At 38.0% G+C, this 18387-nt stretch overlaps 1 protein-coding gene and 2 long non-coding RNA genes across 4 annotated transcripts in view; 2 read left to right on the top strand and 1 right to left on the bottom strand.

Moving 5' to 3' along the window:
* The window catches only part of LOC117324946 (QRFP-like peptide receptor), a 93378-nt gene extending 87887 nt beyond the window's left edge, over positions 1 to 5491 (bottom strand). Inside the window, exon 1 of the mRNA XM_033880786.1 lies at positions 4889 to 5491. Within this exon, the coding sequence (XP_033736677.1) occupies positions 4889 to 5218 (330 nt within the window). The 5' untranslated portion in view covers positions 5219 to 5491. The remainder of the gene's footprint in view (positions 1 to 4888) is intronic.
* Positions 5492 to 9324: 3833 nt separating this feature from the next.
* Positions 9325 to 15344, top strand: LOC117324790. Its single transcript, XR_004532054.1, has 3 exons — positions 9325 to 9480; positions 14827 to 14902; positions 15244 to 15344. It is a non-coding gene; the product is annotated as an uncharacterized LOC117324790 (long non-coding RNA).
* Positions 15345 to 15633: 289 nt separating this feature from the next.
* On the top strand, positions 15634 to 17307 carry LOC117324791. 2 transcript variants are annotated; one of them, XR_004532055.1, is made up of 4 exons: positions 15634 to 15868; positions 16123 to 16401; positions 16838 to 16922; positions 17197 to 17307. It is a non-coding gene; the product is annotated as an uncharacterized LOC117324791 (long non-coding RNA). The 2 variants fall into 2 exon arrangements; XR_004532056.1 differs by having other exon boundaries at positions 16123 to 16201.
* The last annotated feature ends 1080 nt before the right edge of the window (positions 17308 to 18387 follow it).

The following is an 18387-nucleotide window of genomic DNA, read 5'->3' on the forward strand; positions in this document are numbered from 1 at the left end:
TCTCGTTCGGGTTCTCGTTTCGGGTTCTCGTTATGGTTTCTCGTTCAGGGTTCTAGTTGGGCTCTCTTGGGTTCTAGTTCGGTTTCTAGTTCGGTTTCTCGTTCGGGTTCTCGTTGGGTTCTCGTTCGGTTTTCGTTAGGGTTATAGTTCGGGTTCTAGTTACCGGTTAGTAGGTTATGCTGGTTATTTGGTTTCGTGGGTTATCGTTCTGGTTCTAGTTCGTGTTTCTCGTTCGTAGGGTTTTTCGTTTTAGGTTTATCGTTCGGTTTTATTCGGTTGGGTTCTCGTTCGGTTCTCGTTCGGGTTTTTCGTTCGGTTTCTCCTTCGGGTTCTCGTTCGGTTTCTCGTTCGGGTTCTCGTCTTCCGGTTCTCGTTCGGTTCTCGTTTCGGGTTCTCGTTCGTGTTATGTTCGGGTTCTCGTTCGTTTCTCGTTTTGGGTTCTCGTTCGGGTTCTGTTCGGGTTCTCGTTCGGTTTCTGTTCCGGTTCTAGTTCGTGTTTCTCGTTCGGGGTTCTCGTTCTGGTTCTCGTTCGGTTTCTCGTTCGGTTTCTCTTCGGGTTCCGTTCTGCCGTTCGTTGTCTCGTTCGGGTTCTCGTTCGGGTTTCCTCGTTCGGGTTCTCGTTCGGTTTCTCGTTTCGGTTCTCGTTGGTTCTCGTTCGGGTTTCGTTCGGGTTTCGTTCGGGGTTTTTGGTTTGCTTTTTATTTCCGGTTTGTTCCGGTTTCGTTCGGGTTCTAGTGTTAGGGTCCTCGTTCGGTTCACTGTTCTGGTTTCGTTCGGGCTCTCTTAGGGTTCGTTATGGGTTCTCGTTAGGGTTCTCGTTCGGGTTTTGTTCGTGTTATCGTTAGGGCTATCTTAGGGTTATAGTTCGGGTTCGTCGGGGTTTCGTCGGTTTCTCGTGTTTGGTTTCTTAGTCTTCGTTTTTCTGTTGGGGTCTCGTTTCGGTTTCTCGTTCGGGTTCTCGTTCGGGTTCTAGTTCGGTTTCTCGTTCGGTTTCGTTTCGGGTTTTTATCGTTCGGGTTCTAATTAGGGTTCTAGTTAGGGTTATAGTTCGGGTTATAGTTAGGGTTATAGTTATGGTTTATAGGTTAGGGTTATTGTTAGGGTTATAGTTAGGGTTCTAGTTAGGTTTATAGTTAGGGTTTTTTATTAGTTATGGGTTATTAGTTCAGGGTTATAGTTACGGTTATAGCTTACGGTTATAGTTATGGTTTTATAGTTAGGGCTTATAGTTACGGCTATTAGTTAGGGATTATAGTTACGGTTTACTTAAGTTAGGGTTTATAGTTACGGTTATAGTTTAGGGTTATAGTTACGCGTTTATAGTTAGGGTTATAGTTACGTGTTATAGTAGGGTTATAGTTAGGGTTATAGGTTACGGTTTATAGTTTAGGGTTATAGTTAGGGTTATACGTTAGGGTTTATAGTTACGTGTTATAGTTAGGGTTATAGTAGGGTTATACGTTAGGTTATAGTTAGGGTTATAGTTAGGTTTATAGTAGGGGTATAGTTAGGGTTATAGTAGGTATAGTAGGTGTATCGTTAGGTTTCATGTTAGGGTTTGTTGGTTATAGGTTATAGTTCGGGTTTATAGTTAGGGTATGTTGGGTTTTTAGGGTTTTATTGGGTTTAGTTAGGGGTTTTTAGGGGTTTTAGTTAGGTTTAAATTTGGTTATGTTAGGTTTATAGTTAGGTTTATAGTTAGGGTTATAGTTAGGGTTATAGTTAGGGTTATAATTGGGGTTATAGTTAGGGTTATAGTTAGGGTTATAGTTAGGGTTATAGTTACGGTTATAGTTAGGGTTATAGTTAGGGTTATAGTTAGGGTTATAGTTAGGGTTATAGTTAGGGTTATAGTTAGGTTTATAGTTTGGTTTATAGTTAGGTTTATAGTTAGGGTTATGTTTTTATCGTTGTGTTTCTTCTATTCTCTTGTTAAGTTCTCGTATTCTGTTTTCGTTAGGTTTTCTTTGGGTTCTCGTTGGTTCTCGTTTTCTCGTTTCGTTATCAGTTCTGTTTCTTTCGTGTTCTAGTTAGGGTTATAATTAGGGTTATAGTTAGGGCTATAGTTAGGGTTATAGTTATGGTTATAGTTAGGTTTATAGTTAGGGTTATAATTAGGGCTATAATTAGGTTTATAGTTAGGGTTATAGTAAGGGCTATAGTTAGGGTTATAATTAGGGTTATAGTTAGGGTTATAAGTTAGGTTTATAGTTATGGCTTATTTAGTGGTTATAGTTAGGTTTATAGTTAGGGTTATAGTTAGGGTTATAGTTAGGTTATAGTTAGGGTTATAGTTAGGTTTATAGTTAGGGTTATAGTTAGGGTTATAGTTAGGTTTATAGTTAGGGTTATAGTTAGGGTTATAGTTAGGGTTATAGTTAGGTTTATAGTTAGGGTTATAGTTACGGGTTATAGTTACGGTTATAGTTAGGGCTATAGTTAGGGTTATAGTTAGGGTTATAGTTAGGGTTATAGTTAGGGTTATAGTTAGGGTTATAGTTAGGGTTATAGTTAGGGTTATAGTGGGTTATCGTTGGGTTATAGTTGGGGTTATGTTCGGGTTATAGTTAGGGTTATAGTTTAGGTTTTATCGTTTTAGGTTTATGTTAGGGTTATGTTCGGGTATATTAGGGTTATAGTTCGGGGTTTATTGGTCTCGTTCGGGTTCTATTAGGGTTTTTAGTTCTGGTTTTTAGTTCTGGTTATAGTTCGGTATCGTTGGGGTCTAGTTAGGTTTATCATTAGGGTTTAGTTCGGTTTATACATTCGGGGTTCTAGTTGGGTTTTTCTTCGGTTTTCAGTTCGGGTTTCTTTACGGTTTATGTTCGGGTTCTAGTTAGGTTATCGTTCGGTTTCTTTCGTTTATAGTTATGGTCTATCGTTCAGTTTCGTTGGTTATAGCAAGGGTTATAGTTATGGTTATAGTTAGGTTATAGTTACGGTTATAGTTAGGGTTATAGTTAGGTTTATAGTTAGGTTTATAGTTAGGGCTATAGTTAGGGTTATAGTTAGGGTTATAGTTAGGGCTATAGTTAGGGCTATAGTTAGGGTTATAGTTAGGGTTATAGTTAGGGTTATAGTTAGGGCTATAGTTAGGGTTATAGTTAGAGGTAACCCTTACCAATATCATTAAGTGCTTTTATACCTTTTAGGCAATCGAATTGATAATGTATTCATTTTATATGCATTTTCATTGTTATTGCCGCAGAAATTCTGAAGGGAATTCTTCACTTTCCACCTTGTCAAACAGTCGGAATACGTTTGTATACTTCTGCAATCTAACCAATTCATAAATTCTTCTGTTAAATGATTAAATTCAGTTTTTATTTATTTGATATTTGATTACCCATCAAACATAGGAGGAATCAACAGAAATCTGTGACTAAATGGAATAGTTCACAGCCCTAAGGTCATTTAGTCCTGTAACATTTTAATTTAAAATTTCAACAAGAATACAAAACCCTCAAGCCTGCATTTTCTGCCTTTGATTTTCCAAACCTTCATCAATTTCGGTGGGCATATGTGAGCTTTCCACATAGCTATCGAATAACTTATTATGATATATAGAATCCGTGCCGGTGTAAAAGTACATCGATTTCATCTATAAAATGAATTCCTCTATATTGTTGTTATGTAAGAGTTGGTTTGATATACGTATATCTTCATTTTTTACTTACTATAGACTGTAATCTTAGTATTTGTGATATGGATTAATTAATTTCATCATGCCAACGTCACCCCAGCTTACCGTTGTTTAAATGCTTGCTTCTTATGTGCTATACGAGGCAGGAGGGGGAGAGAAATCATGCTAATCATTACGTTTATAGTCGCACGAATACAACTATTTCAGATAGTGTTCATATCAGGACTTTTAACGGACTCCCTAAATGTATTTGATTGTAATTAAATACCTGTTTAAATACTACAATGCCTCCTCATCGTTAGGCCGACAGTACTGTTTATTAACGTTTGAAATTAATGTAAGACATCCCAACACGCTCTAGATATGAAAACATGCCAACAATTTATAATCATGATTGTTTAGTGTATCTGTGGGATTTGTGAGTACGTGACTGGATTGCGATTTTTGTGAGAATTATGTGTTAACAGTGAAGTCTGATACAAAATATCATGTGGTTCCGCGTTGGTTGTTACAAGTGTTATGGGCATGCCTTTATTATGTATGGAATATGTTAAAAGTTTGATTAAACAAATATGACTCCGAAATTGAATTCTAGAGAAGAAGGAAATATATAGTTATGGATGTAATTCATAGCAGATTGTTCTTAAATCAATGATAGACAAACGTCTGCATGTGTACAAATATTTACATGTACATACCCGTGCTACTATCTACGCTATGGGGATGACTACCAGTCGGAGAAACGCGATATAGATAATACAGACTCTTGCATGGAGAATATAGGCTAAAAAACATCAAATATATTATCAAAGAAATTGAACAGGTTAAATAAATAAGCAGTAACGTTCTCAATAAAATGTCGGCGGTTTTACGTTTATACAGACATTGGTATCCGACAGCCCAATTATTCGTAGTCAGTCACATTATAACACCTTCCATAACGATACCAGTAACAAAGATGTTACATTTGCTCGCTAGCTTTGTGTATACAATTATATTAACAAATGTGTTGAAGGTCTCTCCTTCAGGGAGACAAATACATTGGCAAGTACAAGAAATAAGGGGACAGCGGTGGCCGAGTGGTCAATGTCTCCCGACACATTTTATCACTGGCCCTCGAAACCCACGTCGAGCAGTTGTCTGGTACTTACCTAGGCCGATGGTTTTTTTTCGGGAAATAATAAGACCTAATGAGCGTTAAACAAAATAAACCAAACTAAAAGTATAAGGAATTGGTGAGCTTACCTTTGTGGGGACACATACGATGATAACGAGTAGATCGGCGGACGCCAGGCTGACAAGGAATGTATTTGTGATAGTTTTCAGTCTTTGAAAACGAGTTACGGAGAAAATCACCAGAATATTGCCGACAATTCCCAGCACCAATGTTGCCCCGTAAACCAGAGCAACAGGGACGATTTCCTGTAGGGGAAGTGAATAATCCGAATAGTCGTAATCATAGGTGTAAAACGTGGAGGTATTTAACGAGCTTTGTGTAGCGTCAACGTAAATCTCGGACATCGTGCTTACGTTACATTTAACACATCCGTCGGTAGAATCCTTGTGAAGTGCCATTTCACGGAGGAACAATAACCGTCAGAACTATTCACTTCGCGAACAATAGTTTATAACAATTCCTTTAATGTAGAGGTTTTCGAAAAATGGAAAAGAAATTCATTTTCATATCCAGAAAGCATTTCCCAAATGATCTTGATGGGATGGGCTTGTTGACGCGGACACTGATCTGACATCCAAGTGATTCGTGTTAAGATTCCCCTGTGTTTTATCAGAAACCGCTCCAATCTAAGGCATCATGCTACAACCGGGACTCGTTTCCCCAGCGTCTGTATTCGTCACATACGGCTTCTATGGACCACTGCTCTAGCCCTCTTGTGCAGTAACGATTGCAAGGTTGGCACTCAAGAGTGCCGTTATTTTCTGGGAAATGTAGAATTCATTTGAGAAGCAGCAGCTCTCAGTTCAGGCACTCAACACATCAGCAAATTAAACTTAAGTTTATATATATATAGGAGTCTACTATTGTTTATCATAAGGCTCATGTATAGTTCCAACGGTGACTACTGTATCACACAAGTCAATCATTAGTATACCTGTACTATAACACACGTCAATCATTAGTATACCTGTACTATAACACACGTCAATCATTAGTATACCTGTACTATAACACACGTCAATCATTAGTATACCTGTACTATAACACAGGTATCTACTGTATCACACACGTCAATCATTAGTATACATGTACTATAACACACGTCAATCATTAGTATACCTGTACTATAACACACGTCAATCATTAGTATACCTATACTATAACACAGGTATCTACTGTATCACACACGTCAATCATTAGTATATCATTATAACTAGAGAAAGTAGTTAACAGATCGCCGAGTTAGTGTTGATATCATTATAACTACAGATCGCGATTAGTGTTGATACCATTATAACTAGAGACAGTAGTTAACTGAACGCCGAGTTAGTGTTGATATCGTTATAACTACAGATCGCCGAGTTAGTGTTGATATCATTATAACTACAGATCGCCGAGTTAGTGTTGATATCATTATAACTAGAGACTGTAGTTAACTGATCGCCGAGTTAGTGTTGATATCATTATAACTAGAGACTGTAGTTAACATATCGCCGAGTTAGTGTTGATATCATTATAACTAGAGACTGTAGTTAACTGATCGCCGAGTTAGTGTTGATATCATTATAACTAGAGACAGTAGTTTACAGATCACCGAGTTAGTGTTGATATCATTATAACTAGAGACTGTAGTTAACTGATCGCCGAGTTAGTGTTGATATCATTATAACTACAGATCGCCGAGTTAGTGTTGATATCATTATAACTAGAGAAAGTAGTTAACAGATCGCCGAGTTAGTGTTGATATCATTATAACTACAGATCGCCGAGTTAGTGTTGATACCATTATAACTAGAGACAGTAGTTAACTGAACGCCGAGTTAGTGTTGATATCGTTATAACTACAGATCGCCGAGTTAGTGTTGATATCATTATAACTACAGATCGCCGAGTTAGTGTTGATATCATTATAACTAGAGACTGTAGTTAACTGATCGCCGAGTTAGTGTTGATATCATTATAACTAGAGACTGTAGTTAACTGATCGCCGAGTTAGTGTTGATATCATTATAACTAGAGACTGTAGTTAACTGATCGCCGAGTTAGTGTTGATATCATTATAACTAGAGACAGTAGTTTACTGATCGCCGAGTTAGTGTTGATACCATTATAACTAGAGACAGTAGTTAACTGAACGCCGAGTTAGTGTTGATATCGTTATAACTACAGATCGCCGAGTTAGTGTTGATATCATTATAACTACAGATCGCCGAGTTAGTGTTGATATCATTATAACTAGAGACTGTAGTTAACTGATCGCCGAGTTAGTGTTGATATCATTATAACTAGAGACTGTAGTTAACTGATCGCCGAGTTAGTGTTGATATCATTATAACTAGAGACAGTAGTTAACATATCGCCGAGTTAGTGTTGATATCATTATAACTAGAGACTGTAGTTAACTGATCGCCGAGTTAGTGTTGATATCATTATAACTAGAGACTGTAGTTAACTGATCGCCGAGTTAGTGTTGATATCATTATAGCTAGAGACAGTAGTTTACAGATCGTCGAGTTAGTGTTGATATCATTATAACTACAGATCGCCGAGTTAGTGTTGATATCATTATAACTACAGATCGCCGAGTTAGTGTTGATATCATTATAACTAGAGACAGTAGTTTACAGATCGCCGAGTTAGTGTTGATATCGTTATAACTACAGATCGCCGAGTTAGTGTTGATATCCTTATAACTAGAGACAGTAGTTTACAGATCGCCGAGTTAGTGTTGATATTATTATAACTAGAGACTGTAGTTAACTGATCGCCGAGTTAGTGTTGATATCGTTATAATTAGAGACAGTAGTTAACTGATCGCCTCAAACCGACACCTTTAAAATATTTATACCCAGGTTCGGTGATCTTGGGTCCGTCAGGGTCTTACTTTCTGAGCCATAATTTGTACGTGAAGTCTGGCAAGTAAACACAAACTCAAGATATATCAAGTTCAGGTAGTTTTATTATACAACACTAGTAATGTGTAAAACACACCGACATATAGACAAATTATACCACTCTGTCATACACTCCAACACACATACTCTGACAACGTGACAGTAGTGTCTAGTGAACTCTCGGCCACATGGTCCTAGTTCTAGAAAATACTAACGGCTACACGGCCATACTCCTATATGATAGACGACGGTATAAAAACCTACAAACAATTCAGAGTCGAAATATACTGACGACTACATGACTGACGTGAAACCTACCCCTAATGACTGTGACTGGTAAGCTATTCTATTCCCTATACCCTAACATAATTAGATCTAGCAACACCCTACATGATCTACCTACAGCTATTCCTATCAGGGAAAGAGAGCCAAACCAGTCTTGTCAAGACTTTAATTCTGACTACGTGAGTCGGGGAGAGCTGAGCCAGGCAGTCCTACAAAGACTTTCCATCTGACTGGCGAATTACACAGGTGTACCGGCTTATATAGACAACCGCGGCAATCCGCACGTGCAATATTCGCGCCAAATTACCTGTACTCGGAACACTTCCGCTGTCAAATGACTAAGGAATTCCGAATAGTATAAACAGCCGGTATATCGAACAATACAGTCGTAACTTGTAAGTAGACAGTCACCATATAATCTATTCAATAAAGTTTATAAATTCCTCAAATTTTACAATATCATTATAACTAGAGACAGTAGTTTACAGATCGCCGAGTTAGTGTTGATATCGTTATAATTAGAGACAGTAGTTAAGGACTATTGGACCTACCTCTCACCATGTTGTTGATACTGAAACAATTTTTCTCAAACAAACATATTACTGAACAAAATGCATCCATTTTTTCCATGTTTGTAACAAAACATACTAGAAAGGTGCTGGACTTCGACTTTTAATAAAAAATAACTTTTGAAACAATAAAAAATAACTTTTGTCGGTTGTCCGAACTGTCACAAATTCATAATAATAAAATACATACGAGAGGGAAACTGCCATGGAATGTGTTATTTCATTATATAGCTACACGTATTTACCGTTTTTTTATTAAGTTTTTGGTCTCTAATGCGTGTTTGTGAATTTCACTTTCGAACCATTTACACGAAAACACCCTTTCGGGTTCCAACACGTGCATCGAAGGCAAAAATGATATCGCTAAAAATCTGTATGAAATCTGACTTTAAAAATAAACACACACCAAGATTAACACTTTGGCACATTAAATACTGCAAACACATTGCAATCAATATATGTTTGTAACTTATAATTACGTTTTTGTCGCTGTCATTCTTTCTACTTTCACTTCATGCCGCCATCATGCCGTTTATGTTATGAAAATATTAATGCGCACAGGAACCTCCGATATGAAACTTCGCAGGTAAGTATTTATTGTCTGCCATTAATTATTTTAATATGTTTTCTGTATTTCTATTTATCATAAATTTACGTTTAATAACACCACATAATCAATTTGACGATAATAAATATATTTCTATTTCCGGTGGCGTAGGGGGCCAACCGATTTACTTACTTCCGGATTTATGTATCTTCGTTGGTAAATTTTAATTGAAGGTGTGTTTTTATGATAATTGGACTCTAATGACGAGGTAACGGATAGTGTGACATTTCATTACAGTTATGAGCTTATTATGCATTGATGAGGGACGCAATCGCGTTTATGATTTTTCAACAACATGATCTCAGGTAAGAGTCATGTGTTATAAAACGACAATTTTGACAGGTAAGTTGTTGATTTCACAAGGGTGTATTGTAGGTTTTTTTTTTTTTTAATATGGCAGGAACCGATTCTTTCGGTTTATTAGATACAAGTCTTTAAGAGAAATATACAAAATCCAATATAATTCAAACTGAAACATTGATAATATTCATATAACTTTTGTTATTCGTAAATTCCATCATACAATTTACCCTATTTGGCCCCTTTATGTATGTGCAGTACGACAACACGTACAACATGCGTGTACTACTACAGCTTAAAGGTGCCATGTGACCACATGGATACTGGTGATGTATTTGTATAGATTAGATATATGCCATAATTAAGGATTTTCTTTTACTGGTGATACTTATAAATATATCATACTCTATATACAGATCTACCCAATGAAATCCTGTGTACATATATGTATGTTTACCTGATACCTGATACCTCTTCTTCGACATCACTGGTTAGCTGATATCAGCTAATTCTGACGCATCTTGTAGGAATAACTCACTTTTATCCGGTTGCCCATCATAAAAAACTTGGGTAAAACTTTAAAGGTACTTTGTGCCAATGTTTATTTAGACCATTTTTAGAAACATTTAGAGTGGGCCCCGGGGGCTTCTACTACTGAACTGGGGAGTAAACTCCACGAATCCACCACTCGTCGACTAAAAATTCCCTGTGTGACTGTCGTTCTGCTCTGGTTTTTATATAGTTTTTTTTAATGTCCTCTGGTGTTAGTTTGTGCCACTGTGAAAAGCATGTTTTTGTCCAATATATATGTCTATATTGTTGAGTATTTTGTAAACTTCAACGACATCATTGCGTTTACGTCTGTATTCTAGTTTTGGTAGCCCAAGCTTTTTTAGTCTTTGGTGATATGGCAGGTCTTTTATGGAGTGTACTCTTTTTGTAGCTTGTCGTTGGACATTTTCAATGGCTATTTGGTCTGTCCTTAGTTACCAGACTTTTGTTGCATATTCTAAATTTGGTCGAATCAGGCTTTATATAGTGTTAGAAACATGATTGTGTTCATGTACATAAAAGTTCTAAAAATTAGACCCAGAATACTATTTGATTTACTGACTGTTTGGCTAACGTGTTGACTAAATTTCAATTGGTGGCAATTGTCACAGGTCACCCCTATGTCTTTTCTTTTGCTACTTTCTCAATTTGATTGCTAGGAGGAAAGTGGTATGTGGGGTTTTGGGCTTGATGTCCAATGTTTAGGTGCGTACATTTTTTTGTATTCAGGTGTCATTTTCCAGTCTATCATTTTTGTTGTTTCTAAATAGCTTGTAGTCGTCAGCAAAAAGTTTCATAACACTATGATGGACTACATCTGGGAGGTCATTAATGTATATTAAAAACAGAACAGGGCCCAGTACACTACCTTGGGGCACACCACTAGTTACATCTACCAGACTGGATATTTCCCCTTGAATGACTATAATGTTTGTGCTACTGCAACAGAAAAGAGCCTATGTGCATATTCCCATCGCTTTCCCTGACTGGCAATAGAACCTGGTGCACCGGCCAACTTAACAAATAACCAATGTCCATCACCTGAATGACAGAGACTATTTAAGTATAGTACAACACACCAACCCATTCGTAATAAACTACATTGTAAATATATATCATAAATACTACACATTTAAAAATGGGAATACCAGCCGAAAAAAGAAAACGAAAGTTTAATTCACGTCGTGGACGTCATGCATATGCAACCAAACGAAGATATACAAAACATGCCAATTTCCTAGAAACACAATTGCCCAGCTTACTGCAGCATGTCAATAAAAAGAAAGTGAAACCCTACAAAATTATGCCAGTAAGAAATACTTCTGTACCTGGAAAGTCTTCCATTAAAATTATAGTTAAGCGTCTGACAGTGTGCAAATCTTTGAAATTACGAAATTTGACATGTAATAAGACATTGGAATTTACATGTACATCTACAAAGAAACAAAAAGTTGAAGGCTTTCGCTTAACAGATATTTCCCATATACCGAATTTCATTAATCAAGCATGCAGGCATACCGTTTCTTGTGCTGAAGCAAGCAAGAAATTAACAGAGGGAAATGATGCCTTTGAAATTGTTAGAGAAAGTAAAAAGTCTGGATTGGTCTCAACATTAGTTGTTGCATGTTGTTGCGGACATACATTTACAGTAAATACTAGTGACCGGGATACATGTGGAACAACGTCATTTCATGATGTCAACATCAGAGCAGTATGGGGGTCGATGGTCACTGGGAATGGGTGCTCCCAATTAAATGAGACATTAGGCACTATAGGTTTGCCAGGTATGACCCCAAAAATGTTTTCTCACATAGAAAATCATATTGGAAATATGTGGCTGAACTGTCTCCAAGGAGACCTGGACTTAGCAAATGCAGAGGAAAAACGTCTGGCTCTAGAACGTAATGATTTGCATGATGGGATAGCTGCCATCACAGTTGTTTGTGATGGAGGATGGTCCAAGAGGAGCCATCGACATACCTACAATGCTTTGGGAGGTGTTGGGGTGATATTTGGTGCTGTCACTGGCAAATTATTATACATAGGTGTTAGGAATCGCCACTGTCACATATGTACACTGGCCGAATCAACAGAGACAGAACCTCCAGCCCACACATGTTACAAGAACTGGGACCATAGCAGCCAGGCGATGGAAACAGACATTATCTGCAATGGATTTGAGGAGGCTGAGGAAAAACATGGGGTTCGCTACATGAGAGTCATAGGAGATGGGGACAGTTCTGTTTTTTCAAGTATACAGGAGAGAGTTCCAGTATGGGGTCGACATGTGAAAAAGTTAGAATGCGCTAATCATGCATGCAAGTGCTTGCGTTCTAGTCTGGAGAACCTTGTCAATGACAAACCGCATTACAAAGGCAGAGGAAAGTTGACCAAGACAGTTCGTGTTCGCCTTACAACAGCAGTCCGTTGTGCTATAAAAATGCGTTCCCTTGAGGAAGACAAAAAACAGGCCACCAAACAACTAGAAAAAGATATTCGGAATTCAATCTTCCATATATTTGGGGATCACAAAAACTGTAGTGATTTCTGTAAAGACTTCACAGAAAAAAACAAGGCACCACTTCCTTCATCATTAACATCAGCATCATCCTCGACATCCCATCCATCTCCCTCATCAGCAGCCCCATCCTCAACATGCCATCCATGTCCCTCATCAGCAGAATCATCCTCGACATCAACATCTACACCATCTGATTTCAGCCCGTCTGAAATACTTGAGGATCAGCAAGAATACTGGAAAGAGGGAACTTCAGAAAAAGATATGGCAGAGTCTCGTGGGGGAGTTAGCTATGAAGTTGACCTAGACAAAGATATGTTAAGAGATGTTAGTATTCTGTTGGACCGTCTAGCATCGAAGAGTGACCGTCTTCTCGGGAACTTCACTACAAATCTTGCAGAAAGTTGGATGGCTATCCGCATGAAATTTGACGGGGGAAAAGTTATCAACAGATGCAAGAGGGGATCCTGGCATGCAAGATGCTACGGTGGAGCGTTGCGAAAAAATTTTGGCCCGGCTTGGTCCCCATTGGTATTTCATAGATGTACTGGGAGGAAACCTGGAGAATCTTTCACAACACTTTATAGACAAAGGTCAAATCACCTTACTAGAAGTCTGAGATGCCAGGCCAAACCTGAAACCAAGGCCAGAGCGAGGAAAAGAAAACTGAAATCAACATCTGCCGCAAACACCAAGGCAGCAAAGAGAGCGTACGGAAAGGAGGTGGTGGAATCTGTTGCTGACTTGTCATCCGATGAATTACGAGAACGTTGCAATTCTTTTTATAAGAAAAATGTGGATGTTTCTGAGGAACAAATCAACATTATTGAGGCATCAACAAAATTACAAAGCCTAAGTACTACATGGAAAGAAGAACGTCATCTTCGCCTAACATCATCTTCATTTGGTGAAATAGTACATAAGAATGTTCATAGGCCTGTAGTTCCACTAGTTAGAAGGCTTCTTTACAGCACTTTCCAAGGCAACAGGTACACTGCCTTTGGACTCGCTCAAGAACAACCATCTGTGAAAGAGTACATTCAGTACAAGCTGGAACATGGTGAAAAAGTAAGTGTTAAACCAGCAGGTCTTCAAATTGATGTCAACAATAAATTTCTGGCTGCAAGTACGGATGGTTTGGTAGAGTGCGTTGATAAATCTGAATGTGGACTCCTGGAAATTAAAAACATCTTTCAAAGAAATCAACTTTCCTTCCAAGAAGCTTGTAAGAAGCAGTCATCATTTTGTTTAGAGATGGAAGGAAACATCTTGAAACTGAAAAAAACACATAATTATTATATGCAATGCCAAGGGCAACTGAACATATTTCAGAAAAAGTGGATTGACTTTGTTGTTCGACGCCAGAATCCGTACCAATTACACATCCAACGAATATTCTTGGACAAGGAGTTGTGGCAGCAATTGATATTACCCAAACTTCATGCCTTCTATTTCACTTCCATTCTACCAGAACTCTCATTACCACGATACAGACTTTCACCTGGAATCAGAGAACCACCTAAGCCTTGGGTAATGATAATAATCAATACATATCATACATGTCATATCATACACTACAACTTTTATTAATTACTAATATATGCGATCATAGAACACTTGTATACCAGGGAATGGTCTTGTTAGGACTATTGCTAATGTCCCTGAAGAAAAACAAATATGCACACAATGTCTAAGGTACTACATATGCATGTATATATATAAAACACATATTTACTATACACCAAAAATTTCATAAATGTGATAATTGAATTGTAAACTGACTTTAAAGTTGATTACAAAAATGTTTCCAAATCTCAAACACAATCACATGTTAAAGTCTGAAATATCAATATTCATATTCTGTCTTCTTCACCTATGCATATTTACAAGTGAAATTTACTTATATTCCCATATATTAGCATTTTAATCACAAATGTCAACAAAGGGTCAAGCCAAATTGGCTTCACGAAGAAGCCGTGTGGCTTACATAAAAGTTGTAGGGGCCAAATATTGTAAATTGTATGATATAATTTACGAATAACACTAGGTATATGAATGTCATAAATGTTTAAGTTTCAACTATATTGGTATTTATGTATTTATTGTAATATCATGTAACTAATAAACATGGTGGTAGGTAGGTCCAATAGTCCTTAACGTTGATTGATGTTCTACTTTCTCATTGTATCATCAGCATTGTGCTATGTTCTTGTAATTCATTTTACTAGTTTTCTGTAATAATATGGTATACATGTATCTATAATATTTTATTTTATTTCAGTTTAACCAGCAAAAATTAACATCCAAGTTGAAGACAAGCAAGCAGACTTCAGCCACTACCAAAAAGACTTGTCATGGTAATTTGTTTTTCATGCTTTTTAATTGGAGCTTATTTAGATCATACTAGTCGATTCGCACTTAATGTGAAAAAGTTGTCAGTTACGTAACGTACATCGATGGTTATCTCCTGGTACTCCGGCTTGGTCCACCATTAAAACTGTCATGTCCTTACATAACCATAAGTGGTTTACTAGACGTTAAACTCTAGCTCCCCCTTCATACTAAATATTGTAAACGTAACATTAATGGGCAGGTGTAGACGAGGAAAAATGCTGTTTTTACGTGAATAAGGGCAATTTTCTGTTTTTATTCCAGTAAAATGATATAATGAGAAAATGTTTCATTTCGAATTCCACAGTTCCAGAACCCACTTTATCAACAAGAAGCAGTGGACGTAAAAGATGCATGAAATTTGTTGGAAGAAAGATTTCACATGCGTGGTGTCCAGCTGAAGGGTCAGAGATAAGCCGATGGTACACTGGAATGGTTTTAGATTGTATCAAGGTAATATCATATTCAATTTATTTATGTATTATGATTAATCATGATATACATTGTATTGTGCAATATATTAGAAATTATCTGAAGTCGGCTTAATAAAATTGATTTTTTATGCATTATTATTAGTTTGTAGTGATATTTCTTGCAGTCTTATTATATTATGGGCTTGTGACCGGTTTATACAGGTGTTCAGTTTATACAAGTTTTTGGTGTATATACAATTAAAATGTATTCTGTGTGTGTTTGCTTTTTAGATGTTTATAACGTAAATACTCTTGATTTTTTTGTTATTTTTCTGCTGCATGTAAATTATTTGTTCTTAGAGAAAACTCTTGTAAATGTCTCTCAATTCACTTCAGGGAAAAGATGGTGACAGGACAGCTGTTTATGAAGTTGCATATGAGGGGTAGGCAGCTTCCAGCACACTATCAAATTTGCAGCAAGACTTGGACAAAGGTTCCCTGAAGTTTATAGATATTTAGGTAATATTTAACATTATGTTACAGTTAAAGTAAACATTATGGCCTTCATTTTTTGTTTAGATGGTGATATTTGAGGTAAGAAATGAAGCTTGAATAATAGCTTATTGGTGCATAATTACATGTATAAAGTACAAAGTGAAGTACAATAATGTGAAGCAAACCACCATAGAGGTTGATGTAAAGCTAGACCTTATGAATGGTCACCTATAATTTTGGGATATAAGTCAGTTGATGGGTAAACTTTGTCACTCCAGTCAGCCAGCCACATATCCAGTCAGCCAGCCGCATATCCAGTCAGCCACCTCTCCAGTTGTGTACACAGCCACCAGTGCAGTGAGCCACCTCTCCAGTAGTGTACACAGCCACCACTGCAGTGAGCCACCTCTCCAGTAGTGTACACAGCCACCACTGTAGTGAGCCACCTCTCCAGTAGTGTACACAGCCACCACTGCAGTGAGCCACCTCTCCAGTAGTGTACACAGCCACCACTGCAGTGAGCCACCTCTCCAGTAGTGTACACAGCCACCACTGCAGTAAGTTTATTTGTTAATGTGAACACAGTTCTACATTACTGTAATTATCATAGAGACACCATGTGACTGTTAATACACATTGATTCTATTGAAGTAGAATAACAAATATACATACCATAGGTCTAAACCCAAAAAAACTGACATGAACTCAACAGTCAAGGGACAAGAAAAAACAAGTTAAACAAAGGAACATACATCGACAGGACACAACATGAACTTCCATAAAAATCATGATGGGTGCCACATGCGGAGCAGGAAATGCTTACCCTTCCGGAGCACCTGATTTCACCTCCAGTTTTTGTGGAGGTTCATGTTGTGTCCTGACACTGTGTGTTTCCTAAGTTTCACTTGTTATGTCTTGTCCCTTGACCATTGTGTTCGTTTTAGTCCCTTTGTTTAACGTGCAGTATATATTTGTTCTTCTATTCTATTACAGTCAAATGTAGACAGTGAGTCCGGCATTAAGTCAGTCATCAATCGATCAGTCCAGTAGCCTACCAGTCAAATCTGCTATCAACTAAGTAAGCTATAGTTTTGTTTATTTTAGTTTGTTTGTGTAAGTGTAGTTGTTTATTAAGTTTTTTTTGACAAATATTGAATCAGCTAAGACCATTCATTGTGCAGCTTTGTTATCTCTCCTCAAAAATAGATCATTCAATAGATTAATTTAATTGTAAACTAATTATAATATAAGTTCATTGAAAACTATTACTTGATAACGATTAAGTGTCCTCATTTTACAGATAAATGTAGAAAGATATTGTTTGAAACAAATTTACCACTTTCACTTTTCAGTCAAATGTACACATGGACTTGGCCATCAGTCAGCCACTAGTCACCAGTCATCAGTCCAGTAACTAGTCACCAGTCCAGTTACCAGTCATCAGTCCAGTTACTAGTCACCAGTCCAGTTACCAGTCATCAGTCCAGTAACTAGTCACCAGTCCAGTTACCAGTCACCAGTCCAGTTACCAGTCATCAGTCCAGTAACTAGTCACCAGTCCAGTAACTAGTCACCAGTCCAGTAACTAGTCACCAGTCCAGTTACCAGTTACAAGGCACCAGTCCAGTTACCAGTAACCAGTCATCAGTCCAGTAACTAGTCACCAGTCCAGTTACCAGTCATCAGTCCAGTAACTAGTCACCAGTCCAGTTACCAGTCACCAGTCCAGTTACCAGTCACTAGTCCAGTAACCAGTCATCAGTCCAGTTACCAGTCATCAGTCCAGTAACTAGTCACCAGTCCAGTTACCAGTCATCAGTCCAGTTACCAGTCATCAGTCCAGTAACTAGTCACCAGTCCAGTTACCAGTCACTTGTCCAGTTACCAGTCATCAGTCCAGTAACTAGTCACCAGTCCAGTTACCAGTCACCAGTCCAGTTACCAGTCATCAGTCCAGTTACCAGTCATCAGTCCAGTTACCAGTCATCAGTCCAGTTACCAGTCATCAGTCCAGTAACCAGTCACCAGTCCAGTTACCAGTCATCAGTCCAGTTACCAGTCACCAGTCCAGTTACCAGTCATCAGTCCAGTTACCAGTCATCAGTCCAGTTACCAGTCACCAGTCCAGTTACCAGTCATCAGTCCAGTTACCAGTCATCAGTCCAGTTACCAGTCATCAGTCCAGTAACCAGTCATCAGTCCAGTTACCAGTCACCAGTCCAGTTACCAGTCACTATCCAGTAACTAGTCACCAGTCCAGTTACCAGTTACAAGGCACCAGTCCAGTTACCAGTCATCAGTCCAGTAACTAGTCATCAGTCCAGTTACCAGTCATCAGTCCAGTTACTAGTCATCAGTCCAGTAACTAGTCACCAGTCCAGTTACCAGTCACCAGTCCAGTTACCAGTCACTAGTCCAGTAACCAGTTATCAGTCCAGTTACCAGTCATCAGTCCAGTTACCAGTCATCAGTCCAGTAACCAGTCATCAGTCCAGTTACCAGTCACTAGTCCAGTAACCAGTCATCAGTCCAGTTACCAGTCA

Source organism: Pecten maximus, chromosome 4, assembly GCF_902652985.1.
Source record: "Pecten maximus chromosome 4, xPecMax1.1, whole genome shotgun sequence".
Lineage (NCBI taxonomy): Eukaryota > Metazoa > Mollusca > Bivalvia > Pectinida > Pectinidae > Pecten > Pecten maximus.